The sequence below is a fragment of the Balaenoptera borealis genome (assembly GCF_965194805.1).
Source record: "Balaenoptera borealis genome assembly, chromosome: 18".
NCBI lineage: Eukaryota > Metazoa > Chordata > Mammalia > Artiodactyla > Balaenopteridae > Balaenoptera > Balaenoptera borealis.
This window is the reverse complement of record NC_138877.1, coordinates 70,336,280-70,354,068: the sequence shown is the minus strand read 5'-3', so window position 1 is coordinate 70,354,068 and position 17,789 is coordinate 70,336,280. Positions and strand designations below refer to the sequence as shown.

The 17,789-nt window shown below is 39.7% G+C and overlaps 2 protein-coding genes across 6 annotated transcripts in view; one reads left to right on the top strand and one right to left on the bottom strand.

Moving 5' to 3' along the window:
• The window catches only part of FGF14 (fibroblast growth factor 14), a 622,683-nt gene extending 620,449 nt beyond the window's left edge, over positions 1-2,234 (top strand). For all 5 annotated transcript variants that reach the window (XM_082366182.1, XM_082366184.1, XM_082366185.1 and 2 more), the window contains one exon: positions 134-2,234. In XM_082366182.1, the coding sequence (XP_082222308.1) occupies positions 134-270 (137 nt within the window). In that variant the 3' untranslated portion in view covers positions 271-2,234. The remainder of the gene's footprint in view (positions 1-133) is intronic.
• A 4,247-nt stretch (positions 2,235-6,481) lies between these two features.
• The window catches only part of ITGBL1 (integrin subunit beta like 1), a 207,251-nt gene continuing 195,943 nt past the window's right edge, over positions 6,482-17,789 (bottom strand). Inside the window, exons 9-11 of the mRNA XM_082366137.1 lie at positions 16,151-16,297; positions 8,558-8,671; positions 6,482-7,600 (exon numbers count right to left, since the gene is read on the bottom strand). Of these exons, the coding sequence (XP_082222263.1) occupies positions 7,509-7,600; positions 8,558-8,671; positions 16,151-16,297 (353 nt within the window). The 3' untranslated portion in view covers positions 6,482-7,508. The remainder of the gene's footprint in view (positions 7,601-8,557; positions 8,672-16,150; positions 16,298-17,789) is intronic.

Here is a 17,789-nt window from a genome sequence, read left to right as displayed (position 1 = left end):
GCTTTAAAACAGGAATTCCCTCTTGATGGGGTTACTTGACTTCAGGGAAAACGGGACTGGGCCAACAGCTGAGGTCTGTGTGTGAAGCTAACCGGATAACGTCTCCTTTTCCTCCTGCCCTCCCCGTCACTAGTTGCCATGTACCGAGAACCATCTTTGCATGACGTCGGAGAAACGGTCCCAAAAGCCGGGGTGACGCCGAGTAAAAGCACAAGCGCGTCTGCAATCATGAATGGAGGCAAACCAGTCAACAAAAGTAAGACGACATAGCCACATCCTCACAGGTGTTGTGACTGACTCTCCCTGAGCACCGTTGAGTGATTTATCCTGGCCACACCCTCCTGTTCCGGGGCCCAGGAGCAGCCGGCAGTAAGCAGACGCTTGCTCCCCACTGGCTCGAACTTCTTGGTTGCAAGTGGATAAATCTCAACGTGTTGTGCCCTCACAACAGGAAGACACCTGGATAACCAGCTCAACTCAGACCATGGAATGCCCTACCAGATACGGAATGCCTTTTTAATATCTTTTCTGTGACTGTGACACTTCACGTGAATGACCTACTTCACAAGTCCACTCGATACCTTGCCTGCTGACAGCTACCCATATTCCTTTTTGAGTCCCGTTTCGGCGAATTCCATGTGTTTAAGTTCGATTTTGTAGCACACAGATACTCTTGAGTAATTTCTAGTTAGATGCTGTAAACCTGTGCTGTTATGGAGTTCTCTTCTTCCCGTTTTTACAGGGCTGCTGGCTCCACTGTCTGTGACCTTTTGCAGGGATTGTGTTCCTCTCAATCTTAACTGTCGCGGTTGGCTTAGTTGGGAGAGCGATCAGGGAAACAGAAAGCCTTCTAAACCTATTATGACACATTGCATCTATAAAGATTAAGAGTTTTGTCTCTGGCTCACACTACTGATGAAACACACATATACGCTCTGTCCAGTAGCAGATACTGTGCTCCCGAGGCCACGTGGCCGGGCTGAGAAACGGGGTCAAACACAGTCATGAGAAGCGCTCTATGATCTGGGTTTGACATCCCCCTTAGTTTCTTTGTGTGTGTGTGTGTTTTATACATATCACAAGCTTACTGGTAATGGTAACATTTGCCTTGCCCAGCGAGCAAGACCCACTGGTTTTTGAGAAAGTGGGTCCAAAGAACTCTGTAGGCCTTGTAGGCCTGATTAAGGTTCATTTTCATCTATGAATCCTCATTATTTGGAAAAAAGGAAAAAAAATCAATAATTACAACCTATAAGAATTGCGCTACCTAAATCCATTTCAGATAGAATCCTTCCTGTTTTTAATGAACCAAACTTAATGCCATCCCCAGTTTGGGCTGCATTCCACTCATACTCAGCAGAGCATGGGCAAGGCGGCTGTTGTGTTCTTTTCTGCAGCAGCAATGCAAACGTTAGTTATAAATTAGACTTTAATATTTTTGGTGTTAAACAAGTTTTTAAACTGGACATATTAGGAAAAAAATATTTTTTTTAGCTCAGCATGCTGAGTCAGGTACTGTGTAATTCACCAGTCCATACCTCTGACTCAGCTTCTTGGGCCCCTGTGGCCCAATGGCTGAGTTAGAGGTGCCTTGCCATGATCTCAGAATGCAGTCTGTTGAATTATTCTAGATTAAAGCTAAAGACACACCAACACGTTCAAACATCAGGTTTTCGGACCATACAATTTTTTTTTTTGCTTTTCTTTGATTTTGCTTTCTTAACTTACTTTGGAATTTAATACTGCTGAATTCTGACCTTAGGAAAGACAACGACTAAGAAAGTCCATGAATAGTTGACTCCATGGTGAAGAAACCATACAAAATGTTCAATATTGGATAAAAAGAGTTTCAAAATGTTTGATACTAAACTGTTTGGAAATATATTTGTTAACTCTGTGTATACTTAATAAATTTCAATGTTTTCTCCTCAGAAGAGTTAACTGAGACCAAACTGAACCTCATTTATAGAAAACTATACGTGGGATCAATGTACTGGCCTCTTGTTATTATTTCCATGTGGAAGGATGACTCAGTCGCCATTTTCTCCCATCTGCACTGTATTTACTGGGAAATTATTTTGTCACTGCTTTCCTAAGTCTCCATGACAGCCCTTGCCCAGCATTTAAAAATTTTGGCCTGCTTAGCTGATTAAAGATTTACTATCAATTTAACTGTTTATGCTTATTTCATTTTCGTATTGAATTCCACTTTAATAAATAAAAAGTTAGCATAACGTTTGAGTAGATTTATTGTTGATAGTGCTAAAGTACAAATACAACAAAATGATTCTTTTGACCTCTCTTGATTTCTTGTTACACCATTTTAAAGCCTATTATTTTTAACAGGCTAAGTTAAAATACATTAGATGAATTTCACTAACCAATTGTTTAGGGAAGACATATATTCTGTAATATGTGGCAACTTGAAATTCCAATTAGATGGACTTACCCTACTGTGCACGGGCGCGCGCGCGCGCACACACACACACACACACACACACACACACACACACACACATCAAACAACCCCACCTATTTGGTAATCAGCCCTACTTGCTGGTTTCTTTTTCCCCTGTAAGCTTGTTTATTGGTTAAAATTATGACAAGATTTATTTTTGTAAGTGACTGAGAGTTCAGTAAATGTGTATCTTTGTTTTGTTTTTTACATGAGTTATCTATAAGGGCATTTATCCCTATGAATGGATGTCAAAATACTTTCTTCTAATATATGTTTAGACGTATTGCAGAGGGGTCCTTGTTATTTGTGATTTAGTTAGATCATTTCCTCTGTGTCTGGTCTGACCTGTTGCATGGAACGAGGACAGCACTGATGAACTGCATGTTGTAGGACCTGTGTATCAAGAACCATTGGTGTGTATTAATCTACATACAAAGAGTTTGTCTGCATTGTACAGTTTCTGTGTTGAATATCATTTGTTCTATTCATAAATACAACATATTGAATAAAATATTTATATGACGGCATATTCAAAAACACTGAACAACTTTATGTAATGAAATGGCATTGCATCACCCACAGATATAGAGAAATGTCATGTAAATAAGTTTGGTAAACTCATTTTCCCCCTTTACCATGCCAAAGAAAATTTTAGCTCTTTGACGATACCGCTCTTGCGATTTTTCCAGGATAAGATTCCACCATTTTCTCCCCTCAAAAATTGCTGTTTTAAGTAAGTGCAATCTGTCACCTTTGGTGTTCTGTACAGTAAATCTGATGGAATTCATTTGTATTTAGAGACCACCACGTGTTCTGTACCTCCATGTACATATGTCAATCTTATCACCTCTTTCCAATATCACATTCCTTTTGCATCCATATCTGGTGTGAGAGGCTTATGTCTACTGATTTGTTATGGTAGCTGTTTCACTCATTCCTCAACAATGCTCTGGAATGTTCATTGGTTTGATATTTCCGGTGACATCATTTTATTTTCCTATAAGTTTGCTTTCTAAAATATTTTGCTACAACTTTACTTGGAAAAATATAGAAGAGATGCAAATGGTTCCACCTATATAAAGAGTAAAATGGAACTGAGCATCATGTCATTACAAATCTTGGAGAATTTAGAGATTCGTGCTCTAAATGTTCCCTTGCCCTGAGTGTTTGGGGTAAGGGCTGGCTTCAAGATGGGCCCTCAAGACTCCTGCTGCAGTCCGTCTAATTGTTTGCCTCTTGGAGAGTAAGAAGAGTTTCTTTATCACACCTGGCTAGTTGCTTAATGAGTGCCTAAAGCACTAAAACAGTCAGCTGTTTTCAGGATGACTGACATCAGATTTGGTTCTTTTTTAAAAAATAAGAAAAAAACTTCTCTCTTTTTAAGTTAGACATGTATCACTTCATTTAAAGTTTTCTCCCTAATATTAGAGTGAGCATTAACATTTGAAGGAGAGACCAGATTGACTAAGAAATCCATTTTAGAAGGAATTGAAAATCATTAAAAATTATTTTCAATGTTATTTCAGAACAAGACTATATCCAGGGCAAGCTTTTGAGCTAAACGCAGGCATATCAAACGCCAGGTGTGAATAGTATTACTTTGGAGTAAAATACATTTCATAGTGTAGCTTTCTTAGCTTACAAAGTGGCACACAGGGCCTGTTGACTCTCTCGAATACTGAGTAGGGTTTCAAAGGTTTGATAGTGAGTCTGCAAACAAAGGCTGAGTTATGTTTTTGTTTTTTCCTGGTTTTCTCTATCATTTGGTCTAATCCCCATGTTGTGTTTGCATTTGAGGTGGTGGAGGCCATTCCTTCCAATGCGCGGTAGGAATCTAGATTAGCTAAGAGTCCAGGAAGACAACAGGATACAGTGATTCTCTTAGGTCTTAGGATGTTAGTAGAATCTTATTAAAAAGTCCTTTATGGAAGAATTCCTCAGTGATGGTTAGCCAAGCAAGCAGGGTTGGTGCCAACACCATCTGCAAACGTGTCACATCCTTCCCAGTTGACGTTAATCCCACCATAACTGCGGACCAACTTGAACAAGCCAACAAAATTTGCATATTTTCCCTCCACCTATTACAAGTTTGTTCTTGCCCTGCCTTTTTTTTGAAGAGGGAGTTTTTATCTTAGTAATGGAATCAAAAGTCAAAGTATAAAATTACATTTAAGAAGGGTAGAATTTATGTCTTTACATGTAACTATGTTTATTTTTCTCCAACTTAAACATGTAAATTAAATCACTTCTTAATAGATCTATTGATGTTTCATTGCTAGAGACAAAAATCACACATAAAAACACACACAAGAACTGTTATAGCAGACAGAAAGAGGTAAAAAGAAAATATTTCTGTTTTAAAAGAAAAATATTCACTAGAGTTTAGGTACCATGTGACTTATGCTATAATTCAGTTTTGGTTCAATAATTCATAGCTAAATGAACCACAGAATATAGCTGACTATAATAGATTTTGTCAAAAAATTTGGACAAATCACATTCTGAACTTTATAATAAAGTAATTTCTCCATATTTAAACTTCTTAAAAAGCATAAATGCTGAGGACATTTTTCTTACACGAAAATATACGAAGGGCAGCACTCTTGTTGCAGGGATAACAAATATAGAGAATGATAAGAAAACTAAGACACACCTAGGGTAACGTGATGAGACAGGAAACTAAGGGCCGTATCAGTAGAGCGGGATGGCAAACTACTGCTCGGCTGCAAGCCAAATACAGCCTGCAATCTGTTTCTTATGGCCCAGGAGCTCAGAATGAGGTTTTTATTTTTATTTTTTCCATTTTAAAGTATTAAACGTGAACAGACAAGACTCTTCTATAGAGATGTACGTGACCCACAGTCTAAAATATTTACTATCTGGTCCTTTATAGAAAGCAGGGTTCTGCAAGAGGGGAAACTGAAAGTCATTTGTATTACGATGTCTGGATAAGGTAATGAATTCCGATGTTCATGCATCATCACATAAGGCATCAAAATTGCAACTGAACAATGACAACAGATTTGTTTGAGGCTTAAAGTGTTTAGATAGAGAAGAGGAAAGAGTACAATCTGTATTATTTCTTGACTGCTTATAGTCTCCTCATTTTACAAAAACTGATATATCAATTGACATACTTAATAACAGAGATACAATTTACATGGTTGCACTCCTTAATCTCAGGAGATGACAATTTTATAAATCTCTTCAAGTATGAGAACACTATTAGTACTATAAAAATCAGCATCAGTTAAATTTTCTCTTAAATAATTTTCAATATCAAATTTTTAAGTAACTCAGCAGATACATATTTTCCTTATTTTTGGTGATTTGACTTAGAAAAGTCCAAGCCATGACTCTAGAATATTTACATCATCAAGTAAAATTTCCAAGCAAAAATTTTCATCTTAAACAATATGGAAATGATTTTGTTACATTATTCTAGGATTTTACAAAATATAAATCACATTTAGAAAAAAAGTGGGGTTTTTATTAGCTCTAAATATTTAAAGGTTGCCTAGACTAATGTGTATAAGTAGACTTAACTGTAAATATGTAAGGGAAGTCCAAATTATTGTACATTTTCATAATGCAATGTGAATTTCATACAGAGCAGAATTTCACCATTAAAAAATAAACATTTTGTTCTTATTATTGAGTGAATATTTGTAATTTCTATTGCAGCCATTTCTGGATTTTTAAAAAATCCTCTGAGCTTTTGAGACTTTTTATTATAGTATCTCTTCTTGATTTCTTTGCATGCCCCTACTTTTCCAGTAAGTAATGTATCCTTATAAATAAGAATCTTTTAAGAGAAGTGAATGTATATTTCAGGCCCATCATATATCTAACTATATGTTGTCTTTTTAAAAGGCAAGTTACCATGGAGTAAACAGTAAAAAAATTGTATTTCTTGTATATGTAACCCTTGCCCAGTTTTTAAAAATGTTCTAGAAACAGAAAATAGATACCCCTGAATAAAAATTCATTTTTTTGGGTTAATCCTCAGTAGGCAAATATATACTGACACAGAATATAAGCAACTTATGTCACCATTTACTAAAAATGTCGAATTTTTCATATCTTCCTTAATCTTGAGTCTTTTTTTGGTGTGAGTTTATTTTTAATTTTTTTCAAAGTTTTTTTTTTTTTTTGATGTGGACCATTTGTAAAGTCTTTATTGAATTTGTTACAATATTGCTTCTGTTTTATGTTTTAGTTTTGTTTTGTTTTGTTTTTTTTTTGGCCACGAGGCATGTGGGATCTTAGCTCCCCGACCAGGGATCGAACCTGCACCCCCTGCATTGGAAGGTGAAGTCTTAACCCCTGGACGGCCAGGGAAGTCCCTTGTGTGGATTTAAAGTGGGACTAGACAAATGACAAATGACTTAATGGCTAAAATGACCAGTTTTTTTTTCAAAAGCACTGGTGATGTAGTTTCTGCCTGCTCCCCTACCCCATGTGTGTTTGTATACCACATACCTCATGTCTCCATATGGAAATACTGGCAAAATATGATCAATGGATTTATGTGAGGATATGTCTTTTCCTTAGACTCTAATATGGTCTTTCTTGTATAGGGGTGTGCATTTCTAACAACCGTGTAACTCAGTGTTTCTCAGCTCAGGCACCATTGATACTTGAAGTCAGATAATTGTTTGCTGTGGGAGGCCGTCCTGCACCAGAGGATGTTTGCAGCAACCCTGGTCTCCACGCGCTAGATGCCCATAGCACGCCCTCCCACCTCACCCAGTGGGACAATGAAACTTGTCTGTAGACATTGCCAAATGTCTTCTGGGTGGTAAAGTTGCCCTTGTTGAGAACCACTGATGTACATTAAGGTAGAAAAAAATCTTTCTAGCGTTATTTACATCAGAATTTGCTTAACTCATTTTTAATGGGTACCCAGATTTCACTGAGGCATTCAGAAATAGAAAAACATACAATGGTCTGTTTGACCTGTCCTAGTGATGATTATATATGGTTCCCTCTGCATTTATATGTTCTAATGGCCTAGAAAAATAAGAATCCAGTTCTCTGCCATGGATTGTTAAGGATATTCTGTGCCGAGCCAGATTTCACATGCATTTCCGTTCCATCCATCCCAGCATTCACAGTTTCCACAGCTACAGATTCCATTCCCTGCAATAAAGTACACAGGGGAGTCACTATCATGATCGAAAGTCACCAAGTTAAAATATGTTATTCTAAACCACAGCAGTTCATAATCAAGACCATTTCATTCATCCTCTGCAGATTTTCTTATTCTGTTCTGTAGCCATCTTATCATTATCTTGTTTAGCAGCTATGGGAAATCTGATTTTTCACATAATTAATGGCATCTGCTTGATGCCACCATCTGTGTATCATCTAATAGTGACCATCCTGTGTCACTCCAGGTGGCTTCCGTGTCATAATTTTGTTTTCCTGTAGAGAGCAAGTTATGTCTGACTTATGAATAAATGCTAAAAACCATAAAGTCCCCTGACATAGAATGAGGTAAGCTGAGGAATCAGCTAGAAGACGAGCCTTGTGCCATAGGGATGGACAGAGAGTGAATGTCTAGCTTAATGACATACACAAGCATCCATCTTTTACCTTCCACTAGAAACAAGGAGAACAAACATAACATGTCTCTCTTTCCCCCGTAACTTGTTCAAGCAGATGTATTTTCTAACCGATTATCAGGATTCAATAACTTGGGAGAGCAGCAGCTATGACGCTGCTAAGTCTCCCTCATCCCCCCAACACACCCCCCCAACTCCCTGCAGCCAACCAATACATCAACCGTCTTTGAATTAGTGGTACCCGGGTCCTGTTTAAAATGATACTCCATTCCTTACACCAGGCTCAAAGTAAAATGGTTGTCAAGACGATTATTTTCTCTTTTCAGTATGTAACTGCATATGTGTGAGTTGGGGGGGTGGTTACTTTTGTCCGCCAATGCCCACTCCCCTTCTGCAGTGACTTCCTATGAAGAGTGGGTCTTGATTACCCGGACGCGCTCCTGCCCAGCTGTCTACGGCAGTACGCGGTGGGTATCATCCGTCTCTATTGCCCGCCGTGACACAGGACAGGTAGGGTAGGCTGATACTGCACCTGTGCAGATGAGACCGTCATGCTTGTCGCACTCCCTGTCGTCACAGCCGCAGAACTCTCCCGAAACATACCATTCTTCGGCAGAGCAAACGCACTTCCCACAGTGACAAGAACCTGAAATCACAAAGGGCACTACTCGCTGTCACCACTTAACTAAAGGTTTCCGTCTAGAACAGAATATCATCAGTGCAGCGACAACAGACTTCTAATAACCTATCCTCCAAAGGGAAAAGTTTATTGAATAGCCGGTCGCTCAGAGGGGAGCCTGACTTAACTGTAATTCGTAAAGGTCATCCAGGAAAGGCTTCATTATGGATCTAGACAGTTGCAATTAGCCTTGAGCAAATGTTCCATGGCCCGGCCTGGTTGAAATGTCAGTGACAGCAGAATGTGATGGATTCTTAGAGATGGCCTTCCAAAAAAGGTATTCAAAAATAGATGTTTTTTTCTTCTTTTTTTTTTTCTGAATTGAATCATGCTTTAAAGGTGCTTGTTTTTTTTAAAGGAATTGAAGAGCAAGTTCTATTAAGTGGGGATGCATTTATTAATAAAAGAAATACTAAATTATTGTGCTTACAATTCTGGATTTTTGTTTACATGATTTTCTTAAAATAGGGACACGCCTGTATATTGGGTAGCTCTTTAAAGTGCTAAAAATACACACATAATAACTCATGTATATTCAACTTATCCGATTTCATTCTCAGGATTTCCTGCCATAATCAAGGATAGCTCTAATGCCCCCAAAATGTTCATCTTTTATGAGGCTCTAGGTCCAACCACCTTTTCCATTACTTTACACATCCCCTCTTTTTAATTAATTATTTAATTAATGTCACTAATTTAAAAATTCCTCTGGTTATTAAAAACATTTTGGTTTGCTGAGAAATAATTTTATTAATTATTTAAATATGTTTAAAAGAAGAGAAAATATATCGATTAAATGGCGTCACAAAGGGAAGAAAGCTCTCGCTGTCTAAATGTCTTCATCTGATGGCCTATAAAACCCCACGTGGCAAAATTACGCCTACAACCACAGTAAAGGCACCTTTAAAATTTAAAGGAAAACACATAAAAAGGACATTCCCTTCCTTCTATTTCCTTGGACAGGTTAGTCTTTCCAAACATGTTTTCCTTTTACTAAAAGATGCTTATCACTAAATTTTTGTTCTGGTCAAAAATCACCTTAAGAGATTGTGAAGTAGAAAAAAGTACTTTGACCTATTTAACAAAATTCCAGACTCAGTAAATTCAAAATATAGTCGGAGAGGGGCAGGAATCAATCATTAGTGCCTCTAGGAAGCATAGTGCTTAAAAAATGAGTTAACAAACTGAGTAAAGTGGCTAGAGAAAAGGATTTCCTCATACCATGGAATCAGGAAAGGATCTGTATAAATGTATCTCAAGCATTAAGCACCATGTGGTATTTCATATCATGGAAAGGACTATCTGCATTTTAGTGGCAAAAATCCCCAATGGCCAAGTTAAACTTTCCACATTCCTTGTCATGTGGAAAATAAGGGAGTACTAGTTCTGTCCTCAGAGCTGGGTTTACATTTGTTAAGTCCTTGTTTAAGCACAGCATGATTTCATTTAGTCTTGACTTGCTTCCCTGAGGGTCTTGGTTGATTTGCATTCTCTTGAGTAAAATCTAGACAACTTTCAGTTCTGATGAGTGTCTGACAGCCTGATGGTTGCTTAGGAACCAGTGAGCGGGGCCTTCCAGCTCAGTCTGTGAGGAAGGCTGGCTCTCTCTTGGTCTCATTCAGGTACAGTGTTACCTTATTTTAGAAATTTATTTATCCTAGTTTTAAAGATTTCTTTCAAATTTCTAGGCATGGAAGTGTTCACCATTCAACTGCTCATTTACTAAATGGTTAGCAACATATCTGCAAAAAAAACCCCCAAAAACAAAAAAACAACTTGGGATATTTCATTGACTTTTCATTGAAATTTCCTCAGAAAGCACCATATTTCGTGCTTTATTTCCATGAGTAATTACTGGACGAATCTGATTGTTTTCAGTTGTTTCTAAAATAGTATTTCCTTTACATTCCAAAATTATTTCTACAAAGCAGCAGAAGTAAATGACTTTGTTTGTCCATGATATTCACATCTTATGCCTAGGATTTTTTTTTTGTATTTTGTCACAATTCATGAAAAGATCTCACATTTCATTTTTAAACTTACCTCTGGCCTTGGAACTATTTTAATTACTGCTCTTGCTTCTGGAATGCTTAGCTTCAGACTATAGCAAAGTATTTTCCTAAAACTGGTAAGCTCAGCTAAAGTTAATATGGTATCATGGATAGACCATTTGACAAATAAATTCCAGTTCCAAAAGTCTACTAGTCACTGAAATACTTAAAGTGAAAAATGAGGACTGATTTTTGTATGTGCTATGAAAAAGTAGCTTTTCTCAGTCAGCGTTTTCCCCAGCTGTGTTGTTCTTTCCTGTTCGTGCCTCTCAGAGGTAGGAAATTCTTCTGCTTGTGAAACTAGGAATAGCATGTAATACTAACACATCGTGATTGTTATTAGGACCTCTTATAGCAGCGCCTTGGTTGTAAAGTGCTCTGTTTTCATCAGTAACTGGGGGTCAAACTGCCCACCTCTAGAAAGGGAAAAGCTTAGGCAAAGGATTCTGTCAGACAGGCACAGGCCACATGACTGCCAAGAGGGGAGCAACTGTTCAGCTCAGCTGGCCGGGCCCCACTCACACCCGTGAGACCCAATCCAGCTGTAGGGAGCAGCTGCCTCATCTTGGCAGGATCTCTAGGGCAGTAAGTTCATGACCACAATGTCACTGACCCATTTATTGTCTTTCTTAGTATAAGGACCCTAAAGAGAGCTCTGATCTCCCTTCTGCGCTTCTCACAGGCTTCCATTCCTCAGGAATCAACCACATTTTCTCATTTGTCTTCAGAGCACCCTTAGGACACAAGAAGGGGAAAGAAATGAAATTCTTCTGCCTTCAAGGATGAGAAAATGAAAGTACATCCGTTAACCAAAGATTCCTATCTGATTCAATCTACTCTTGTATCTACCTACCTGTGATGCCTCTCCCAGGGGAAAAAAAAACCAAAAACAAAAAAAACTTTCATATAGTTTCAAAAAATGAGACGTGTGTCCTACAGATCTGCCCTGACAGCCATATCGGGTGAGGCAACTAAAGCATGGAGTGAAGACTGGTTTTTGAACCATGACTTTCACCCTTTCTCTTTTCCAGAGATGGAGAACGGGTCGGGCGGAGGGGTGGGATAGGTGGTGGAGGTACCGTGGACTTAATCTGGACGACGCATTACTCAAGTATCAACGTAAGAGTGTAAGGGGTCATTGAGCGACATGCAGTTACAATCATTGTCACACAACGGCATCTTTAAGGATATCAGAGTGGATCACCTAGATCTGGGTTGAAGTTATCAGGGTAAGAACAGGTTAACAGGTTATTGTGTATTCTTGGATCCAAATAAATAAATCCCCAAACAGCCTATAAATTATATCATGTATTCCGCAAAGGTAGCTAAGTTTAGGGGAGACCTGGCTCTGAGATCATCTCTGGTTATTCCTGCAAACAACTGAGTATAAGGGCGAGGCACCTTTGTCAGCTGCCCCATTAACAGAGTCGGACTTTCTTTTTCGTCCATCAAGCCTGACAAAATGCTGCAAACCAACATCCCAGCAGGCAGATTTCACTATTGTACTAACTCTTCCATCTGTTATGAAGGTCACGACAATGTATATCTTGTTTTAAATTTTTCTATGGAGAGATTTATTGTCTTGGCTATAAATTTGTAAAGAAATAAAACGCTATTTCTTCATCGTCTCCTGAGGTGACGGCTTTATTCACAGCTCCTGGGGAGCACACATTTCAGCCTTGTTTTTTCTGCTGGAAACACTCAGCCGGGTCTGGGCTGCTAAGTGCGGTGCCCTGGGGATCTCAGGCCCACTATTCACACCTGCCCCGTGATTGGAGAAAGAAAAACACTCGATTTCCTTTGTGAAAATCGGGGTGAGGGGGTTTCATTTACAAATTTGAGGACAAAGTACATGGCATTCTGGCAAGTCCATAGATGTATCCAGAAATACATGGCCCCAGTTTAAATAACTTGGAAGGGATTTCCTTCTCTGCCACCATGTTGAAGACCCTTAGTCTGTTTCATGAGCTGCTTTTCCTGTGGTTCTCGGGGTGGGGGTTGGATGGTGCCCTCTATGGGGACAAGGATAACTTCTGCATCCCCACTATTCTCTGAAAGACACAGGTCCACGATCTCACTTGTAGCACCTTTCTTGCTCTATAGTCCAGCATGGATTCTTCCAGAATAGGAAGAAAAGAAAGGAGCCCACAGCCAGCTGCTGCCAACACTAGGCATACCACCATCATCACTAACAGCAATCTCAAAACGTACAGCCTGGAGGCAGGTTTTACATTTCCTTCTGAGTTTAAAACTCTACATCCATTGAAGGAAAAACAAATAGTTTAGACAAAGATGCTTTCAACTCTTCATTGATACATGGATATATTTCCTACCACCCAAAGCAAACAATTAGAAAAGGCATTAACTAAAGAGATTTTCTTTTCTGTTTTGTTTCATTTTGAGGAAATGCCTTTGGGCCAATATTTAGTCAACCTATTTTTTTCTTTTTTCTTTTTTTTTTTACATTTTCTACATTTATGAGGCTAAAAAATGAGTCACTCTCCTAAGAATGTAATGACTTTAATAAGAATGTTTATTTCTTGAAAAGGGACAACTCCTCCTTTGGAATGAAATTCAGTTTGGGCAATGACAGAGTGCTATTCACTAGTCAGGTGAGCATGGTTTTGTGTTTTCTTCCAGCACCTGCAATTGGACATAACTTAGCCAAGACTTGCTTAGGGACACTGTTAATGATGTGATAGTGTGTCTAGTAAACAGATACACACACAACTGCTGGTTTTTAAAATAAATATAAACAAGCACACAAATTTTTTAATATGAATTAAAATTCATATTAAAAAATTAATTTCTTAATTTTTTCAGGGTTTCTTCATTCAGTAGAGTTTATACGAAAAGCTAATATCCTTATTCTAAGGATAATGCCATTATGGAAAACCAGCTAAAAGTACCTAAACTTTGTGATATTGTGTTTGGACCTATGCTCAAAAAAATCCAACTCAGACAAATTAGTCATTCTCAGTACTTTTTTTTTTTTTTTAAATTGAGTCTTCCTATTTTAAAGTATTTGTTTATTTATTTATTTATGGCTGTGTTGGGTCTTCATTTCTGTGCGAGGGCTTTCTCTAGTTGTGGCAAGCGGGGGCCCCTCTTCATCGTGGTGTGCGGGCCTCTCACTATCGCGGCCTCTCTTGTTGCGGAGCACAGGCTCCAGACGCGCAGGCTCAGTAATTGTGGCTCACGGGCCCAGCTGCTCCGCGGCATGTGGGATCTTCCCAGACCAGGGCTCGAACCCGTGTCCCCTGCATTAGCAGGCAGATTCTCAACCACTGCGCCACCAGGGAAGCCCTCAGTACTTTTTTATACCCTCCATTCTGATCTGATAGCATTGTTTTCTTATTTCCTGTTTCATCCTTGAAGGTTAATTCCATCCCTACCTCCTTCCCTGTTTTCTTTATTAATCTCTTCCTCCTCAGTTCCTTCCCTTTGTCTTCCTTTTAACCTCTCCTTCCTCCTTTTTGGTTCTCCCAACAGAGCCTGAACCCAAAACAAAGTGTTTCTAGGAGCTGAGGCCTCCCTGAGAACCAAACTGGTATGAGATTTGTTCGGGACTTGGAATTAGATTGAGTTTAACAGGAGAACAAACTGGGTACACAGTGATTGCTTTAAACTCGTTTGAGAGCCACCTGACTGCTGTAACTGCATTAGGTTGAGGGCATGGCCTCCTTGCCTGAACAATGAAAACACGAGTCTCAAATACAAGATTCCTGGAAACCAAGAACGTTGTTTTCTTTTGAAATGATCATGCTTGTATCAATTTTCAGCCTTCCTCCCGGCACCCTATGTGGTCACAGCATCCATCAGATTTTATCTTTGCAATTGTGTCAAGAAGCCCCCTTCAACCTGACAGCATCAGCCTTGAGAGAGAGAGGTGAAGCAACAGCCACTGTTTAGGGGCGAATCTCAGAGGCACATCCTGTTTCTGAGGGCTCCTCCATCGGTATTCAGCGATTCCCTTTCTTCCCTGTGTCTTCTTCAGAAAGATATTTACCTGCTAATCCTGTCCCAGGGTAGGTGTTTGAGGGTAAATGCAACTTCAGCTAGAGCCTTGCCCTGTCTGAAAGGGGAGGGGGAGGGAATCATCTGTTCTGCAAGGAGGCTAGTGAGCTGAAGAAGAGAGCTGGGAAGCTCCAGGACATCTAGTTCCCTGCAGGGCAGCTCCGGAAAATTTAGTGAGAATCCGTGCACTTCCAGAATCTTCCTAGGTGTTTTCCTAGCCACTAGCAAAGAGGAATGTGACAGCCTCCTAGATGGGCCCATAGGCACTGTGAGAGCAGGATTTTAAAGTCTCTTGGAGAATTTATACAGAAGCATCAACATCAAGATAGCTAAAATTCAATCTATTAATTAGTATTCTTTCTCTGCTCAGGAAAAAAAACCCTGTTCTGCCCTTTTGGGGGTGGGGAAGGGGCACTGGTGGGGTGGCTTTTCTTCTAGAATCTGTTTCTGTGGTAAATGTTTGATTGAGTTAGTGGCTCCTATTCAATCAACTTGAAGATTATAACCACTTTGAAGGCTTAAATTTTTTTTTTTTATATTAGGTTACACATGTGTGATTGGAAAATTGGTGATTTTCAGACCAATGAAAATTACACCAGAACTTTGGGACCCGTGTACTTTTTCCTCCCCTTTTTATGAAATGAAATATGTAGTCTCCTTTTATAGCCTCACATCCCTAACCCTCACTTCCTCCACACACACATCTACATATTTAGCCTCTGAAATTCCCAAAGCCTATTTGTTCGCAGTTTAGACGCTTGTGATCACTTCTCTGCGGTTCTCGACTGTGCCATTTCACAGGTGAACCCAACAATTATCCTTTTGCGTTTTTGGCCCATTCAGTGCCCAGTCTACCTTGTTGGTTTTCTTCTTTATACAATCATCAATTCTTTTTATTCAGCAGTGACGCTGAACATAGCAAGTGCCCAGGGATCTTTTCACATGAAACCTGTCTCATGCATTTCATTTTCTCAGGCCCTGAACTTCATTTGGCAACTTTTTTTTTTTTTATTTTAAAAATTATTTTGTTATCTCTGGCATTTTCATTTATAGTGACATTTATTTAGATCCGCACACGCAGAGGAGGTGTGTGCATGTGAGCTATGGTCCCTGGAGCTTTAGATAAACCCATTTTTCTATCACGAATTCATTTACAACTAAAGAAAGCAGCACACAGGTATATCTGAGACTCTCCTTCTGATAATAATTTCCATTATCGTTTGAATGGGAGAAATTCCAAGCTTAAAGTCTGGTCTGAGCAGAGGACAGAGGGGTCTGCGTTCAGCAGCATGCAGTCTGCAGAAGCTGGTTGTACGTGCTGCCGTATAAACCACGTGTCAGAGCAGGGATTCTGTCCAAAGCTGCAGCGGACACTCACCCTTCCCCGAGCACAGTACGCCATCTGCCGATTCGCACAGACTCCGGCTCTGTTCCTCCGTCAGGTTACACTTGCGCGGATGCTGGCAGAGCTCCCCGAACCATCCTCTCCCGCAAACACAGCGACCGCAGGAACACGTGCCGTGGCCTGCGAGGCAACCACAGGGTGGGGTGAGAGGCGTAGATGGGCAAAGAGCCAGCTGAGTCACAGTCTTTAGGAAGAAATATGTAAACCAGAGTATCTCATTTCCTATCAAGCCAACACACTGTCTCCTTACGCACCGTCAGTTTGGCGTGTGAGTGTTTAAAAGAACTTCGCGACAGAGTTCTAGCTGAACACAATCCTCCTGAATGTCGCATCAGAGATGGATTCAAGAGAGAAAAGAAAGCTTGAAACAATTTAAAATGGAATGTGACCATCCTTTCTTGATCCACAATACTTCTCCATTTGCATTTTTATCAGGATGGAGTCTTCAGGCTTTTCCTCACTGTGCACACCCTGACACCCAGACCAATTTGCAAGGCTGGTCACGTCACCACTGCCTGCCCCATGTATTGATTACTCTCCTATCGTTTACAAATAAAAACCAAGGGTTCACCTCCATACAAATGGCATCTGGTATTATATTACGCTCTCCCTGTGCTCCTCTGCTTGCTAATAAGAACAGATATAAGTGTAAGTAATGGTGTCTCCCTGTTGCTGTACAGAAGTTAAAAACAGCACGAGGCTTAGACTCATATCTTTTTCTCCCCTTTGGTTTCCAGTCACTGGCTCCTGGTTTGGGGATGTTTATCTTTGGTGTGTATGCAACATTGTATCTGTGACACTTACACACTGGTGTATACATCTGACTAGTCACTGGCCACCAACACTCTATTCAATTGCATCATCTTCCATGTTAATTTCTCTTTCTTCCCATCAGTGCTCTATTCTTTTCCTATGCGTGCAATACCTTACAGCCAGATCTCTCCAAAGAGAACAAACAAAACAGCTATTTGTTTGGCAACATTTTACTAATTACTATGAACAGAGCATTTTGCTAGGCACCAGGGGATGCAAAATCAAATATGATGGGCATGGTGGTCCCTGCCTTACTTCCAGGGACATATCAAATCGTCATTCAGACTGCTCAACCCCACTGGATCTTTTGAGACCATTCTGCCCTGACCATTTGCTCTGGCAGGATCTCCAATAGTAAACTTCTTCCATCTGCCTCTTTCTACACTCATTTCTGCACAAGGAGGGAGTGGTGGCCAACATTTAATTGTTTGCAATTCATTGTTAAGATTAAAAAACCTAAGTATTCATGACCCAAGTGATATTTCTCTGTAACACGTGACCATCTGGAAGTGAATGGAAAGCAAATGGGAGGCAAACTTAAAAGACACCTGGATTAACAGACCTATTTCTGCCAGCCTCGTCTTGTCCATAGGCTGATTTATTGAACTGCATCTCACCACAGCCCTTTGAGTCAAGCATTATCACCATTTTACAGTCAGGAAACTAAGGCTCAGAGAGATTAAGTAATTTTTCCTCAAATCACACAACTCAACCAACAGGATCAGAACCTGACTCCAGTTTTCTCTAATTTCAATGTCCCCTTGTTTTCCACGTCACACTGCCTGTATATTTCATTTTG